The 17408-nt window shown below is 43.4% G+C and overlaps 4 protein-coding genes across 4 annotated transcripts; 1 reads left to right on the top strand and 3 right to left on the bottom strand.

The window, feature by feature from the left end:
• Positions 1–952: 952 nt before the first annotated feature.
• Bfra_003673 (putative mating-type alpha-pheromone receptor protein) lies at positions 953–3749 on the bottom strand (the record flags this gene model as incomplete). Its single annotated transcript, XM_037334079.1, has 5 exons — positions 953–2185; positions 2343–2473; positions 2553–2583; positions 2616–3483; positions 3577–3749. 5 exons carry the CDS (start codon positions 3747–3749, stop codon positions 953–955), a joined length of 2436 nt encoding a protein of 811 aa, XP_037194166.1.
• A 541-nt stretch (positions 3750–4290) lies between these two features.
• Positions 4291–5538, bottom strand: Bfra_003672 (putative mating-type alpha-pheromone receptor protein; the record flags this gene model as incomplete). Its single annotated transcript, XM_037334078.1, has 2 exons — positions 4291–4727; positions 4779–5538. The coding sequence occupies 2 exons, from the start codon at positions 5536–5538 to the stop codon at positions 4291–4293; spliced, it is 1197 nt and encodes a 398-aa protein (XP_037194165.1).
• A 2404-nt stretch (positions 5539–7942) lies between these two features.
• On the bottom strand, positions 7943–8872 carry Bfra_003671 (putative cell surface protein; the record flags this gene model as incomplete). Its single annotated transcript, XM_037334077.1, has 2 exons — positions 7943–8685; positions 8758–8872. 2 exons carry the CDS (start codon positions 8870–8872, stop codon positions 7943–7945), a joined length of 858 nt encoding a protein of 285 aa, XP_037194164.1.
• A 4816-nt stretch (positions 8873–13688) lies between these two features.
• Bfra_003670 (uncharacterized protein) lies at positions 13689–14346 on the top strand (the record flags this gene model as incomplete). The annotated part of the gene is made up of 4 exons (XM_037334076.1): positions 13689–13725; positions 13783–14012; positions 14081–14206; positions 14269–14346. 4 exons carry the CDS (start codon positions 13689–13691, stop codon positions 14344–14346), a joined length of 471 nt encoding a protein of 156 aa, XP_037194163.1.
• Between the last annotated feature and the right edge of the window lie 3062 nt (positions 14347–17408).

The raw sequence follows: 17408 nt of genomic DNA, 5'->3' as shown, positions 1-17408 counted from the left end.
GATTATCCTAGCGGAGCGATTGATACATGGGGGAGTTCTTTTGCAATCTTTGCTGATTGAAAGCTTGTATTTATTGTTTCTATACCCAATTTCGAAATATTTCCTTGATATTGCATTCCACTCTGCTCCTATTGGTCAAGTTGTGCAGTCCAAAAGTTTTGTTGCATATCTGATTCCAATCCCTTATTGCCTTTTGTCTCATATGGCAGTAAGCAAGGGACCTTGCTGTATTTTATGCCTAGGTATCCAGTTACCAGCACAATTAACTATCATCCAACATTCCGTTCCTATTCACCTCATATATCATCGGACGACGGACAATGCCAGATCGGAATAATCTACGTGGATATAATGGCACTCTATACTCGTCATATGCTTTTTCGAATAGTAAACCTTGTTTTTATTTCGTCTAACTCTAATTGCTATGGATTTTAACTCATCGTCATCTGTACTCTCCTTCTATCTCTACTTTCAATTCCTACTTAACCAGAACAGTGGAAGGATATCCTGTACCACCCCCCGCACCCGCACCCGCACCCTCACCCTCACCCTCACCCTCACCCTCACCCTCATCATCCATTTAACTGATCATTCCCCCCGAACTAAAATACCTCAAAGCATTTATACTATTCATCCCTTTCTCCATCCATTCGCAAACACCTAATAGTATTCTCTCAATCTATTCTCCTTTCCTCGTCATTTCCTCCTCTCCATCTTCCTCCCTCTGCTCCTCTCCCTTTCTCCAACTCTCTCCCTATCCCTACAAATCTCCATCATCCTCTTCATTTCCACCGCCCTCAACGGCTTCGGTTCCGATAACCCACATTCTGCTTCTTTAACCACCATTGTATCTCTTTTCTCACTCTCATCTCTTCCATCCCCCCTCTTCCCATCTTCCCACCAGCTTCCTTTCCCCTCACCCTAACACTAACACTAATCCCCTTCCCCCCTCTCAACCCTCGATTCTTTTCTCCTTCTCCCCCCATCCCACCAATCCATCAAGGTCTTCATCTCTCCACCCTCCCTTCTCTGCGAGTTCCCGTTCCACCTCATCCCAATCAATACTATGACTCCCATCTCTACCCATATGCATTCTCGCATCTCTCAATCCTCTTTTGAGAGGTAAATGCGCCAATTCATCTCCATCCCTATCTCCATTACCAGGCGGATAAAATTCATTCCATTGACCAACTAAACGGCCTCTACTTCCTGTTCTTGGTCCTCTGTTCCCTGGCCTCTCTCTTGATTTTATCGGCGGGGGTGGTGAAGATACTTCAACAATTTGGATACCAGCATCCTCATGTTTATCTTTTACTGGCCCCTCCTTTTCTTTTCCCTTGTCCTTCCCCTTCCCCTTCCATTCATCATTCGTCACAATAGCCATTGGAAAAACCGGATTGATTCTCCCCTTCCTAACTTCCCCGTCTTTATCTTCATCTCTCCGTGGACTAATCTCGAATTTCTCTTTCCTCCCCTCAATCAACGTTTTTGTTCTCGTTCTCATTTTATCACTACCAATCGCAAGTCTCCCTTGTCCACTCTCCCCATCCTGTTTTTTCTTCCCAGGACTAAGAACAATACTCTGATCATTCTTCTTCCTCGAGATATCCTCAAACAACCTCATTTTCTCCGCTATCAACCCATTTCTTACTTGTTTCGGTTTTTTGATCCCCGAGCGCGGCCAAGTCTGGAGTGCATTCTTTTCAGGTTGTGGAGTTACGGGTGAATTATTCACACGCGCTGGTGTCTTCTGACGTCTTTGTATTGCTGTCTTCTCAGTGAGTTCCAAGGGTAAAACAGATACTCTCTGCATGATAGTCTCTGAAAGTGTATCTTTCCTCGGCGAGGTAGTAAACTCGGAAAATTTGGGACTCATTTGTTTTTGTTTTTGTGTGAGAGGGGAAAGATGTTGAGGAGTACCAGGATTGGGGATACTTTTCACACGAATGGGCGATGAGAAAATAGGAGGTAGTGGTGCCGGGGGAGGAACAGGGATAATTGAAGAGTTCTCTCCTTTGACTGAAGACACAATTCTTGGACCTGCATCTCTTGACACAGAACCAGGTAATACGGTTCCGGCAAACGATGCACCACCATCAAATCTCATTCTCATATCCGCGACTTTTGATTTCGATCGAAAAGACGACGTATCCTTTATCCGTTGAGGTTGTCTCACATCATCTTTCTCGTAATTTTTCGGTATGGGAGGCACTGCATGGTTTTCTTGAAGAACAGTTTAGTATCTTGACCTTCGGTTTTCCGGGCTTCATTTTTGGCTTGATAGATGGCTTCGATCTTCTCGCTGATTTGGCTTCGTCTCGTATCAACATCTTTTAGTATACCTGTTTTGGGATCTCTACGTCCGGGGATCGTTCGTCCCCTTGGGCGGGAGATTCTGGGGAGAGAGGGCCGCGGGTGGGAGTAGCGTTGGTTTCGTAGCGGGCTAGGGAACTTCCGCGGGAATTGGTCTCTACTGGTAATGGAAGTTAGTTAGGAATCACGAGGATCTTGGCGGAGTATTTCGAGAAATCTGTTTAAATCAATCAACTTACCTTTAGTTTCCAACTTCAGTCTCTTGAATCCCTGGGTCTTGTCGGAGAGGTATGAGGCGAAACCGTATTTGAAGATCTCGTTTTTTCCGAACTCCCCTGAGAAGCCAAGAAAGGATTCTGAACTGCTTCTCCGAAAACATTGCGTTGTTTCCTGTGAAATACTGGTGTATATTGCGCTTTTTGAGGCGAAGAGATCGTAGTGATCTTCTCTTTAGCCACTTCAGATGTTCTAGAGAAGTTTGTCGAGCCTCTCATTGTTGATTTAAAGGTTGGTGTTTCAATAGCGGTGGTGTAGGAAGTCGAGGGAGATTTATTATTACGATAGACATGGTGAGCTGGAGCAAATAAAGATGGAACGCTTTTTGAAGGACTTGATTTTGCGGAGCTCGAGGGAAGTTCCTCATCTGGACTTCCGTCGAAGAAGCGTATCCGGTCTTTAATCATGTTTCCGATTTTCTTATTTGGAGACTTTTTCGGGAGTGTATAGGCTGGAGTTTCGGGTTTTTTACCACTCATATTCTTCGGAGTAGATCTCGAGGAAACCATCCGATTCTCACTCTTCGACGGCGTCTTTATGTATTTTGCCGGCTGCTGTGGAGTTCTCAATCGTCTCGATTGGAATTGTCTTTTCTGAGATCGCAGAAGTGTTGATTTGGTACTACTAGGCGTCTCTCCCCATGTGTCATTTCTCATGTATCCCTCAATGAAAACATCGCCATCTCTAGACAAATCCCTACTAGTCGGACTTAAGATGGTGGATAATCTTTTCTGTGAAGAATCTCGTGTCCTGCTTCTTTTTCGAGGAGAGTTTCGTGCCGAGTGTAATGGTGCGGGTTGGAGTGTGGAGTCTTGGATGGGAAGACTCACAGCGTCCATGGCTTCGAATTTGCCAACTAGACATAGAAGAGCTGATGTTGCGACTGGTTTTGAACTGAAGAGGTTATATCGTTAGTACTCTTTGAAATAGTATAAAAGATACTAGGCCCGTTGACTTATACAAGTTAACGTGTCGAAGAAGCCTTACCGATAAAAGGGTTTGCTATCCATACTACCTCGCCCAAGATCAGGAGTAGCTTGCTCATCTAGAGAAGAAGCTTTGGATCTTGATCTCTTAGCGGTAGATATCTTAGCATTAGAGCGAACAGTATTATGGCCATAAATGCTACGGCCACGTACCCATGATCCATGGTAAGCCATATTTGCCACATCCACTGCCCGTGTAAATACTTCAACTCAAATCAAATAGCAAGGAATACTATGTATGATATGATCAATGACGTAAAGCAGTGAAATAGTTATGCTGTATGAGAAGACAGCTGAACGAATGACGATATGAAGTTGTGGTGTCATCTAGCGTATCGATTCAAAAGGCAATAATATGGGTTGACGAGAAATGCTCCTTCCATCTATGATACGAAGTCGCTATAGACTAGAAATCGCACAATCGCTGTTGGCACTTGCCAAAGTTATCAAGATTGAAAAGCACCTCACCATACTTCTAAAAAAATCTTAATGTGTGATAATAATCTCTTTCTCAAGAGACCTATAAATTATAAGTTCCGATGCGTAAATACATTCGAAGAAATTTTTATGCCTGGTTCGCTTCGCACCTGTGCGAATGCTCTCAATTAATGCACATTACCACTATGTCTCCAGATATCACCTCTATGAAACCGTCCAGTCAACTTCCCTCATCAAATTAGGGGTACATATCATGCAAAGCTGTACTTAAGCTCACTCATGCCTTCTGAACACCATACGATTTATTAATACGAACACCCATAGCTTCAAGATCCATCTCTGTGCTATCTCTCGGAGCATTATTTGCCATGTTACCCTCGACAATACAGTCAATTGTGGTGACTTGGTCCATGACATTGCTGCCCTTTCTCATCATGGTGGCATTGCTTTCTTTTCTGGATGAAAAATCGAGGCGAGAGGATTGTGCCGTGATGTCGCTGGCATATGTCTTTCGTGATAAATTTCCGCTCTGTGAACCTTGCATTGTGCGTGAACCAGTGAGGTTGGACACGTCGATAGTAGATGTTTCCTCGTCTGTTGCCATACCCGCCCAAAGTGAAGAAATGGGAAGTAAAAGTGCGACCGATGTAAGGGCAATGGTGCCTGCTTCTGGAAATGAAACTGGTGTCACATATTCGAGGATTGCAAATATAGCTGTTTAATATTAGCTTACATCTTAATCGAATCTTGGTATAGAATCCTTACAAGGAATAATCATGGTACAACCACCCATAGCAGCAAGAATTCGCACGGCGCTCCATTGTCTCCATCCATTTCTTCGGCGATTGTAGAGAGTCCATACTAACTTCCCAGTGAATATGAGGGAGAAGAACCATATCGAAATTGTCTCCGTTACAAGGGTTCCTTTGACTAGCCATTGCATTGGCACGGACGAAGCAGATGTTGCCAAGATGGCCACGGAATTGACGACCGTTGCGGCGAACCTAAAGCCAATTGCTAGTAGAGCGATGATAGCAGAGAGTGTAGTGAGGATAATTCGATGTATATTATCCAAGTTCTTACAAACAGTGTGAGCTTGAAGATATAAAGACATGTTGACTGTGATTGTCATACAAAGAGGAATGACACTACCAGCAACACTAGAAGCATACGACGATCGTGGAACCCGACTGAAATCGAACGTGAAAGCGGCGTAGAAGTCATTGAAACCTTGAAGAAAATAGATTGCATAGAGCATAGCGCGTAGGAACCCGAAAATGAGTGAGAGGATATTGAGGACAAAAAGGAGGGACTTGCGCTTGGCAGACTTGGTGAGGACGACGACAACGAAGAACATCAATAAGCAAGCTCCAGCTTGAGCACCATAATTGATACAACTAGCCACGTTGTAGTAGTAAAAAAAGTCGATGTCGAGTGGAGTGATAGACACAGTCGTAACTCCATCAGCCATGAGAATGGTAATGCTTTGGGTGAGTGGATCGAAGTTCAAACTGTTGGAAGCCATTCTTGCTTCGAATGTTTCCAGATGGTGGTAAACCGTCGGTATGATAAGGTGTCAAAGTAGTAGGTGTGTCGAAGCAGTAGTGTAGAGGGCAGTTCATTGGCCTAGCAAAGATAGCTATGATATAACAATCAAAGTGTTGTCACTCTGGTGTGGGACATTCGCAGATGCTGAAGGCTGAAGTTGACACACTGGTTGTAGGAGGGGGGGAGTTTATATTCAAATTGCCTCTGGAAATTCTTGAGCTACTTAGAAGATCACAAGTCGTGCTCATAACGAGGATGTCTCGAGGTAATAGCAAGTGCATTACTTTGCCATAGCACTGTGGACATGAAACAAATTTGATGAGAATTGAGGTTTCAATAACATCACAGTCAATATCACATTTAGGAACAATGGAAATTCTCCTTAGTATTGTTCGATTTTACCGAAATAGACCACACTAACACAAGATTTAAGCACCAAGGAATAAGAGAAATCTGAGAAATCTCAACATAAAACAAATCAAAGAATAAGTTGTTCACAGTCAACTTTGACCTAGACTACTTGTTTAAGATCAATTATGAAATGGAAATATGATTCAAAAGCATCAAAACTTCAACGCAATTCAGAAATATAAGTACATGATGTTTGTAGCGGGTGTTCTTAGTATTGTTTGTGACACCTTCGTATTGTAGTTGTAGGCGAGCCACATGGAGCCACACGAAATCTTGAGCAAAAGAAGTGAATTTTGGGGTGTGAAATAAAAGGGGAAGTGGAACGGATCATCGCTAAGCAAGTAACAGGATAACATCATTTCAAACTTCGTGTCACAAATGAACCAAGATGGTAATGATGCTGTGCTCGGCATAACGTCTAATGCGAGGTGAAGTTATTGCAATTGACTGACAAGAAATTTGTAGAGTTATGAGACAAAAACGTGCCAAGATTCTAAATTTGGCGTGAGGTTCACGTGCTGGAATCGAAGGGTTGTGGCAACAATTTTTCGCGGGCCGTTTCAATGCATCGAAGTCTCACAATTTAACTTGACGTTGTGTATCAATGAATCTTTGTGTACAGATAACACTTCTGCGTCTTACCGCTATTGACATACCACAACTTCCTGAAAGATCAATCTGATATGTAGAGCTCGAGCTGTCCACCATTTAAACCGGAATGCTGCCGAAGAATCCATGTGTAAGATATCGGTAACTTGCAGAGCCGGTAGGACGAGTATGTCAGAGGCACGCATCGGATTCAGAACGCTTTCCTTTCTCTACCTTAATTCGGAAAAGAGAGTGACCCCGACCGGATGAAACCCGAGTTTCCCATTTTGTCTTTGTGAACTATGGATGCATACCTTATGAAAATCAACTTTACGGAAGTCAGCGTACGTCGGTTCCAAAAAAGACACATTGCAATACTTCAAATTCCCCTCTGATGACTTCTTTCCAAAACTCTACCCGATAACCGGTAATAATAGACCTACATACTTAGGTATTCATAACTGTATACTGAACTTTCTTCCTCTTCGCTCATCATATATTCCTTTCAATATGGCCCCTTCAACACATAAAAGGATACAAGCTAGTTTATCAATTGCGCTGGGGCTTGCTATGCGATCCTTGATGAAAGAGACAGGGAATTTTTGAGTGTATATGTAAGGTAAAGAGTAAGCTACTTTATGATGTTAATGTTTTGGGGAGTGATATCGCGGGATGTTTAGGGATAGAGATAAGCTGTCCATAAATAAAGTCGCAGGATAAATAGATAAAGCCAAGTCTGCGGTCTTAGTGGCCCAAATAATCTTTGTTATTGAATCCCTTGACCGTGAGACGGATTCCCTGTTATGTGATTGATTCAGTGTCTATATTTTGTGGAATATTCATCTGCTTATTACTTTGATGATCGGAGACTTATATCCTGATCATTGAGAAGCGAGACATTGGAAATATTGATATATATGTAAGTGATCTGAACCTTCTGAAGAATCGTGTAGAAAACCCAAAATACTGCGAATGTAAGCAAAGAAGAAGCTCAAAGCTGTGTCGCTTAAAGTTTAATCAAATCATAATCACAATATGGAGCGATAAAGGAAAACGTTTTTTGATCAGCATAATTAAGATTTAAATAATGAGCGTGCTCAGCATCTATGAAAGGACTTTATGTGTATAAGGAAAGTATAAGTCAATTCATCATCACAATATCTATAGGACCACCCCCTCTTCTAGCTCTGAAGAAGAAATCGCAGATCTCATTCTCCATCGCTAGCAAGAGTCCACCACAATACAAAAGAAATTTCTAACACAAAGGGAATTCTGAGCCACTCATCAACCAATAATAACCATTAATCGTATAACCTGTTCCATCTCCATACCACTTCGGGTGCATTACCCACTATCGACCATCGCTAGCATACTGAAGATGCTTACTCGGATTCGGCAGCGAGAGCACGGGCAAAGCGGCGCTTGCTGAGGTTGTACTCGATCGCACGCTTCTTGGCACCAGCGGATTGGGTGAAAGCAACGGATCCACCGAAAGGACCAGCGAGAGCGCTGTTCTGGACCTTGGCAACACAGACGTTGGAGGCGCCACCGACAGAGCCGGAGCAAGTCATACCAGCTGGCATTTGAACAGCCATTTGGAAATCGGTGGTTTGAGCGGCAGAAAGACCACCGATACCGATACCTGGAACGTTCTGGGTAACTGCAGCCTTCTTGAAAGCAGCTGGGTCAGTTCCACCGGAAGTGGCGTCGACCATTGCGGTCAATGGTCCGGCACCATCTTGGTTGACTTGATGGAAGGTCATCTTGACAGTTCCGTCATCAGCGCAGGTTGGCATGCCAGCTGTGGCACCGGCACCCATAGCGGCCTTGACACCGGTCTCTGAAGTACCGGATGGAGTCTTGGCACCGCCATCAGCGGCGCGGACAACGAGGGAGCGTCTGTGCATGCTGGCAGCGTGAATTTCACGAGCTGCAACAGCGGCGGTGCTGTTGGCATCGCCGCCCATGAACATGGAGATCATCTTGGCAGCGCTGACTGGACCAGTGGCAGTGCGACCAAGAGCAGAAGCCTTGGAAGTACCCATCTCATTGGCTCTGAGGATGGAAGTATCAGCCTCAGAACCGCAACCTGGGGTTGGGCAATCACGAGGAGTTCCATCGGCGACTAGATAAATATGTTAATAGGATGAAGCTAAGAAAAAAGAAGAAGCTATGAGCAAGAGATAAGAAAACTTACCAGAGAGGGCTGGCATGTTAACACCGTTGGCACCCTGGACTTCAGTGACGACACCGTGGGCGAGAACATTGGTGGCAGCGAAGGCCAAAAGAAGGATTGATGAAGTATATTGCATTTTGAAGGTAGTTGGTTGGTTGGTTGGTTGGTTGGTTATAAAGTTGAAGAACTTGGAAATTATTAAAGGATAGTTTGTGTAATTAAATTTAAAGCGACCGGCGCAAGATGGAAAGATTGTAAGATAAAGTGAAGTGAAGAAAAGATGCTGAAGATGCTGATGATGAAAAAAAGATATTCCACTGGGAGAATGGACATTCTTTATACAAAATTCCACTACTGCCAGAAGTCAAAAAGCTTGGTTGAACGAAAAGACCGGATGCCGAGCAAGGAACTGCATTGGTGTGCTTGGCCATATTCTCTCCATAAACGTTTCAAAAACATACATCTAACCAAGAGGTTTGGTGATACTAGTCCGAGACGTCCAAGATCTGACCACAATTCGTTATTGCAGTCATGACTTGGTAAGGACTTGGATTCTTTGAGCCTCGATCTGCGATTTTCCCATACAGAACAATTCAGACTAAGGACGGAACTTTTTCGAGAGACCTAACATTTTCAAGAACGGCCAATGACAAAACACGATGTTTCTTGGTCGATCATGCAATGCTGGGGTGTGAGATTACCTGGGGACGATCTCGAATCTCATGGAGACGAGCCTCTCGGATCTTTCATCTTTGCTTCTCCAACCCTAAGGCTGATGCTTTGAGTGTTTGGACTTTGCTCCTTCCTAGAACTAAACGACTAATATCGGTATTCGGAAGTGGCGATTGGCTTCTTACCTGTTTCGAGTGGGCATGGTCACAGAAGTTAAGCTTGTTTCGACATCACAATCAGCTCCTGGGATATGAACAATGCCCAACTTCCATAAACACCGACAATGAAAACCAGCCTCTAAATCGCGGCAATAGCCTCAAAGGTCTTAGCTGCCGCAGATGCTCAAAATCTCCTGGAGGCCGTGCGGCTGTCTGGGAACATGCAACTTTAAAATTGTGAATCTCCAATGACCGTGTGTTTCTTCACAGGGAACAATTATAGTGGAGAAATCCGTTCGCAGGCCTAGCCTTGACTGGAATTGTTGGCGACAAAAACCAACGTTTTGGAAACAACTCTGTAGCAAATTCGAAATCAGCCACAATAGTTTGAACTTCAGCTACTTTGCCGTCGCAGCTTCTTACAAGAAAACCAATTCTGTGACGATATCGTCAATGTAGCCACCAGCACCCGAGTACGAATTGATGCTTTGCACATGGTACAAAGTACGTCCTCGTCCCAAGTTCCAAATGTTCGGTTTCAATGACTACTGCGCCTCAGACGACTTTAAACATCTCCGTTCATGCTTCACCAAACAACCAAAAAATTCTGTCTGGGTTATTTGATTCCGGCCGATATGATCGAGATGATTTTCGATGGCATTGATTGTAAACAATGCAAACAATGTAAACAATGAAATTTTGCTGAGGTACGAAGAGATCGTCATACCGTATTTCTCTGGCAGTGTGGTGTTTCATTTCGAAGTTCCAGCCTCTACGAAACCTGAAAAGGAAATTAGGACGGAGCTGGAGTCTGTGGTAACATTAGCTCGACACGTGACCCGCAATTATCCGCTATGGCATGACATTACCGACCAGCCAGTACTTCACCATCGACTACACTTCACATAAAGAGCGCAATAAAAGGCAAATGTTTGCCTCAATATAACAAGACTCATAATCTCCAAAGTATTCCTTATCAATTTGCCCATATTATTCTTATGGTTTTATTTTTTTCATCCGTCTTATTGCACTGGCATTTTGAAATGGCTTGTCTTTGGCAATAATTTTCACACGAGCTTTCTTTGAATGAATGAATCGGCATTCACACAGGACTTCGTCGAAGCCTCCCTCGAAGCCTTCCATGTACCCCCGCGCGTACGGCAGCAATCACGATGTCCCTTTGTATCTTACGTACGTACGTAGGTATATCGGCCACGTCAGGATTCTTTGAGCAAGCACCAAGCTTACCCATTCATGTCGAGCGGCTTGGTAATGAAGCCGAAAGAGTGTGTATGCGAAGCAAGTCTTATCCGCTTTGAAGAGATTATTGATAATTAATACGGAAGATATTACTCCCTCAAGAGGATGTCTTCATCAATGTGTAAATGTAGGCGAATTACCTTAGGTGATCAGGTAGCCTACTATGGTACAAGTGCTTTACATTTTTTCTAATCGATTTAAATTCATTTGATTGAAATGCAACTATAGCGTTTTGGATCCTGTCATCCCATCGAGTAGATATAAAGAGTGATTAGGAATACATAATAAAAGTTAAAAGTGTTCGAGTTCACCATAATTCCAATTACTTGTGTGTTCACCGTTCCGTGTATCAAGAGAAAACCCGTCTAGAAGCATTTGATTGTTTCCAGCAAAACCCAGCCAAGTGATAGAGCAGTTGATAGTGCACAAGGCAACGGAGTTCGAGGTATGTTTCAATTTTTAGATTTTTGCCTTTCAACAATCGTAACTAACCTGTGAAAATCTCAATAGGGACCAAGTCTGTCTGCGATAGCAACAAGGAAGAAAAAGCGAACGAAAAGAGAAACGACCTCGGAATCCCTACAATCGAGGATCTAAAGTATACCCCATTACAGAGTAGGGACATTATGCTAAGGTCCTTGAATCCAAACCATACTGTTTAAAATGAATGGATTACCTGAAGGTATTTATATAAATTCTCTAAGCAGTTCTAACTATATGTACAATAGGCCGCTCATTCTCGAGGATGATAAGTCAGATGCTTCTTCTTTCCAAACTACTTTTCTTGACGATGTCTCTGTCGATACTACCACTTCCAACTTCCACCTGAGCCAGTCAGACTATCTTTCTGACAACGAATTATGGTGGGATATTAAAGTCGGCTGTTTCGTTGATACACTTCCACATCCACTTCGATATGCACTTCTTCTGCACAGGCAGGATGCCTCAGGCTCTGTGCCTACCCAAGACCAGCCTGACATTCTTTTCAACACTCTGGAACATCATTGAATCAGATCAGTCTACCTGACAAGGAGCCAGCTTCGCACCCTCTTCAAAACGACGAAAGCGATTCGCAGTACCTAGAACGGAACTCTTGAAATTCAGTCTTAAAATGCTGAGTAGGGTGATACATATTGACTGCGGCCTTCTGAGAGCCCATTCCCAGAAGTAGACAATATGCTAGCTGCTGAATACCGTGAATTCCTTATTGTATGCTTTCTTGATCGTATGATAATTGGCACCGATACGTCATATACACTCGAAATAAATCTACTAGACATACTAGAGAGCCTTATTATCATGTTTCCGTTCCAAAAGTCGGGCAATGTGGACAGGGAGGTGCTTAGGGAGCAGGTAGTGATTCCTGACAGACATGCTCGAAGAGACACAAAAAGATTACCCCGCAATTATGGCGCTGCAAGCAGCCTACGAGGAGACTTCATGGACGAGAAACAAAAGCTGGTAGCCAAGCTCGTTGTTCGCAAGAATAAATCTTGGGAGGAGATCAGGCAGTATTTTCCATGCTTTACATTGCAGTCATTGAAGGAGAATTACAAGAAGTAGGATGGTGCACCTCGAAAGCGGGGGCGAAGGGCTGGCGTAAAGTGGTGGTCTCCCAAACAGGAATATTCAAGTCCTTACGGTCATAAGCAAAGTTCACGAAACTCAGCTGGGATGGGAAGCCTCTCGGTTAGCTGGCCGCCAACTGCATTCTTTACTTGGTTGTATTTCCTAGGCATTGAACCAGCGGTTACACAATCTAAAACATCATACATATCTTGCGGGGTAAAGGCCTGCGAGACTGATGGTCAGGAGATCTTTCCGATTAATATTTCCGATTGCAATTTCCAAAGATTGAAGAAAAAGGTGGGGTCTAGGCAATCTAAGACAAGACATGGATCTTGATACTTTTGTATGCTTGGATATTATTTTCTTTCTCATCACTACGTTGTGTTCTCCGGGGATTGGTCAGGTGCAAAGCTAAGATCGCATCGCGGGCTACTTAAGAAATGGTATATATCATGGTGTATACTTGTATGCTTCACAAATCGTTTACATATCTATTTACTGACATGTAAGGTGACATTCTAGGGAGATCGAAGCTGAGAGGAGCTGGAGTAGTACAAATTATCTAAACGTGGCTTATATCATGTTACTTGTATGCTTACATACTTGGCCAATCGACTGTTGCGCACTAATATGTTAAGTTGTATTCTCTGAAGATTAAATCCAGGAGAAAGCTGAGATAGCGGCACAGGAAACCTCAAATATGCATAATCTACTAGATATGTCAGGCCAACTATAAGCCGCTAGATCCGTGAATATGATAGGGCTAGCTGTGATCAAACAGAAGAAGTGGCTTCCAAAAGCCGGGTTAATAGGTGTATTCTCAGTAACTTCTCAAATTTTGAAAGGCTAGGTTCTAGCATCCATCAGTCGGATCTGTCTCACAGCCCCGCACTTACAGAATCCAGAGCTCTGTGAGCAGGAAATCCCGTCTGAACCCTGCTGAAGTGTTGTTACGCATCGCTCTATATGTTGTAAAGGCTTGGGTCGAGGTGCATCGAGATAACTCCACAATCCATCACAATGAATATGTGTCAAAGTTGCACTGACAGCTGAACACATGGGCAAGGGATTGGGTAGGAAAGAATACCTCTTACAAATATCTTGCCAAATCTGTAACAGGGTAATTGTGGTATGTAGAGGACCAACTCGAATATATAAAGGCCGGGTTTTCCTTAAGACGGACAGTTGAATCTGCACAACATCTTTCTCTATTCTATACTACCACCTTGCTCTTCACAACATAGTTCTCTATTCTATACTATCGCCTGGCTCTACACTAGATAGCAACTCGAAATGGCTAGACTTTTTCTATTCACTTTACTTGCGTTTGGTGAGCTCTCTGGTTATGACTAACAAGCTCAAAATCTCTGACTAATTTTTGACAAAGGTATCACCACGTTTGCAACGCATCTTCCAACCCGTCAAAATAACGTCTGCGCGATGTGGTGTGCAGCTAATTTCGCAAGTCCCGGAGCTTGTACATCGCAAGCCGCCCAGGGGGGAGGGCCTTGCTATACCTGCGGTCCTCTTGCGGCCAACCCTGCGCAAGCACTGTGCAGTGGCACTTGTGTTGATACTAGTACCAGCAGTGCCAACTGTGGATCATGTGGAAATTCGGTACGTGTCATTTTGGCCTTGAGTCTTCCCAGTGCTCTTTAACTTCACTGATACTGTTGTGTTTAAAGTGTGGGAGTTCAACGTGTGTAGGCGGTGTTTGCGCCCCAGCCTGCCCTTCTGGACAATCACTATGTAATGGTGTTTGCGTCAACACTCAGAGTGACAAAAACAACTGTGGAAGCTGTGGCTTTGTGGTATGTGTTACCTTGCTTTTGTGTACTTAAATGCTCTTCTGATCTTACTAACGTCTATGCAGTGTCCCAACCCATGCACCGGCGGAACACCCTTGATATTCTGTCAACAAGGAAGATGTGGTTTTGGGTGTCTTGACTAGCCCTAGCATTAATATGGCCAGTGAGGTAAAGCAAGCTGACTACCGAGAAGAGTTCAATGAGAGCAAGTTTAACTGTCATGATATAACACTTAGCCACTCTTGGCATATCTTACTGTTTCTGTTTTTAGTTTTACTGTTTTTAGCTTTACTGTTTTTAGCTTTACTGTTTTTGTGTTACTACCTGAGCAAAACATAGGACATATTGGGCTCCTAACATGATTAGCTAATCACGGAGCCCAAGGTCCCCATAGTCATATGTTCTGACTGCCCTGCTGAATATTACCGGTCCCATTTGGAATATGGCAGTGGGACATGATGGTAGCGTTGAGACAACAAGGGACGAAGGTCTATATAAGCAGAATATATTTCGTCGGTACATGGCGCTGCGTATTCAAGTCAAGTAGCAATTCTATCACTTGGTTACTACTGCCTGAAATCACCACTTCAATCATTGTGACGATCAAGTAGATGTATATCTAGAATCTGATGGAGGGAAGTTTAAGGATCAAATGGAAGATTGATTGCTGAAAGTGATAGGAAGATGGAAAGATAGTTTCTATCTTGATCATTCATCACACTCTCTGTGAGCTATCCACTCCCACTCGTTCTCAACACCCTTCATCTCAAGACAAAAGTCATGTCTACAAGCAAGTTATAATTTACCCAGGCCCCCGACGGGGATATCAGGCAGAACGAAGGCCTTCATTCTGTCGCTTATTTATTTACTGTAGTATACTTAGCGTGAGAGCTAGCCTTATAGCAATCCTTATATAAGAATTACTTTTTCGCGTAAATAGCTAGCTCCTTAGACTGAATTTAATATCAATGATTAGGATTTACTTTATAGGTACTATGTCACCTATAATATTCTCATACAAACAGCCACCATTTGTGCTGTTCAAATGGCCACAATCTAATATCATCGGAAGCCCAGAATCTTTCCCAATTACCGTCATTCCATTTTTAAAAGGAAGTCACATCTCCGCCTCGAGTAGCAGTTTGTCCAGCATCATGCTTCATGGACTACCCATGAATGGAGATATATGCGATAGGTAGCCCGTACGTGACAGATCAATGCCTTACCATCCCAAGGGTAAATATTGGTTGCCCCGCTTTCGCAAAGAAATATTGCGACACATTCCCGCTGGGTGTAGTTGAATTTCACAACAAGATAGCAGGTGGGTTTCTGACGGTAAGCTGTGAACGGGACTCCCGAAGCATAACGATAAAGGATGATGAGTATACTGATCCTTCTCGATCGGCACCTATTATCTATATGATAGATAGTATTAGCGGCTCCCATAAGATTCGGTCATCAGCGAGACAAGTCAAAGGATTATTGTTCAAGGGGTATACTCACGTGACCAAATTCCTTCCGAATCCCGAAAAGGAATTATTTCGCGGGATGACTCGCTGAGGGGCAAATCACGATCAGATTGATGGCGAATTTACGGTCTCCGAGATCGTGAGTATCGTATCCCAGTGCTTATAATGCCCCTCTAAGGAATTTAGTCGTACGGAATACGTACGCGTATGAGGTACGAAGATGAATCAGTTGATAGTTTCCCCGAGATTGCATGTCTCTTCAGCCGACGACGGTCCGATCCCACCGTGCCTACCAGTTCAATGGTCCGTTTTTTACATGACACATGGATGGAATACAACAAGCGACATATGCAATATGTAGAGAGCCGCATGACATGACCGGCTGAACTTGTTTGATAAAGTTCCAGTCCTGTCGATCTTTGCATAATCTGGAATTGATGGTATCATGATGAGTAAACGTGAAGGGTTTTTAGAACATTCGAAGTAATTTCAGGTTAAGAGATAGTTACATTGATGGCGACATACTGATCTAATCGGTCCCTCCATACTAACGTTTGTTGATTGTTAGATCCCCCGAAAGTAACCCCAGAAAGGGCCAGAGAGGCCTCAGCAAGTGATCAACCATTGATACCGACCTTGGCATACCTGAGCCGGTTTGAAGGTCGTATTTTCTCCAAATCTATGGTATCTATGGTTGCGTTATCGTAGCCGCGCTTCCCTGCTAAACTTCATCTGTCGATACCAACCCCTTCATCTATCCATTCGCGTATTTCGTGCCAACCATCAATGCCGTCCCCAACTCATCTACCCAAATATACGGACCATATTGTTACTTTGAAAACCGCCTCATCGGACGATTATGATGACTATGGCTTTTTGAAACTTTTCAGAAAACATTAAATCCCGCCTTTCCACTTTTATTTGCAAGGAAACTCCCTACTGCATCATTCATAAATGGTAAATCAACTTGGTATATCGGCTCCAAACTCGTAAAATACAGAAGCATTCATTAAGAAAAGTATCCGCTGTGCGTATTCAGCTGAAAGATGCCCACATGGTAAGGAGTTGGATCCAATCAGTGACCCTTAACTGCAATTACCCGAAGCGCTATCCGAAAGGCGTCGCAAAAATGAAGGATAGTGTCGACTACCGAAGCTGATGTGAGCTGAACTCAAGATCAATCTTGTTCCATTTTCTCCATCTTCACCACAAACTGAATATTACGAGTAAGAGAATTATGAGTAAGGATGCTGGGTATAGGTAGGAAGTAGAAGATATTCGATTCGGATGAAATGATACACACACGACCTTATTTTCTTTTACATGGCCCAGGAATTCCCATGAGTGAGCGTCAAAAGGGTACAAGATGTAAAATTGTATTGGTTTCTAGATAAATCGATTCTTTGGACCTTGGACCTTGATCAATCTCATCTCTCTATCGATAATTGACGGGGTAACTGCAATGCCAGTATTACAAGCAAGTATGCATTGCATGGCGCTCTGCAGGGTCAATAATGGATAAGAACTTAAGAATACAGATACTAGGTAGGACTTGGCATGGGTCTCTCAAAAGGCCTACTTCCCAACGACGGATATTCACCAAGACAATATGATAATTCCCAACTTTTACCATCATAACTCATTGCATTACTTGCTATATTACATGCAGGCAGACATTCACCGGTCAATAAATCCACAATCCCATAACATCACCGACTTTCCGATTGTTGGTTCTA

The sequence above is a fragment of the Botrytis fragariae genome, assembly GCF_013461495.1.
Source record: "Botrytis fragariae strain BVB16 chromosome Unknown tig00000045, whole genome shotgun sequence".
NCBI classification, from domain to species: Eukaryota; Fungi; Ascomycota; class Leotiomycetes; order Helotiales; family Sclerotiniaceae; genus Botrytis; species Botrytis fragariae.
Note: the sequence above shows the minus strand (reverse complement) of the source record. Positions and strands in the feature narration are given on the sequence as shown.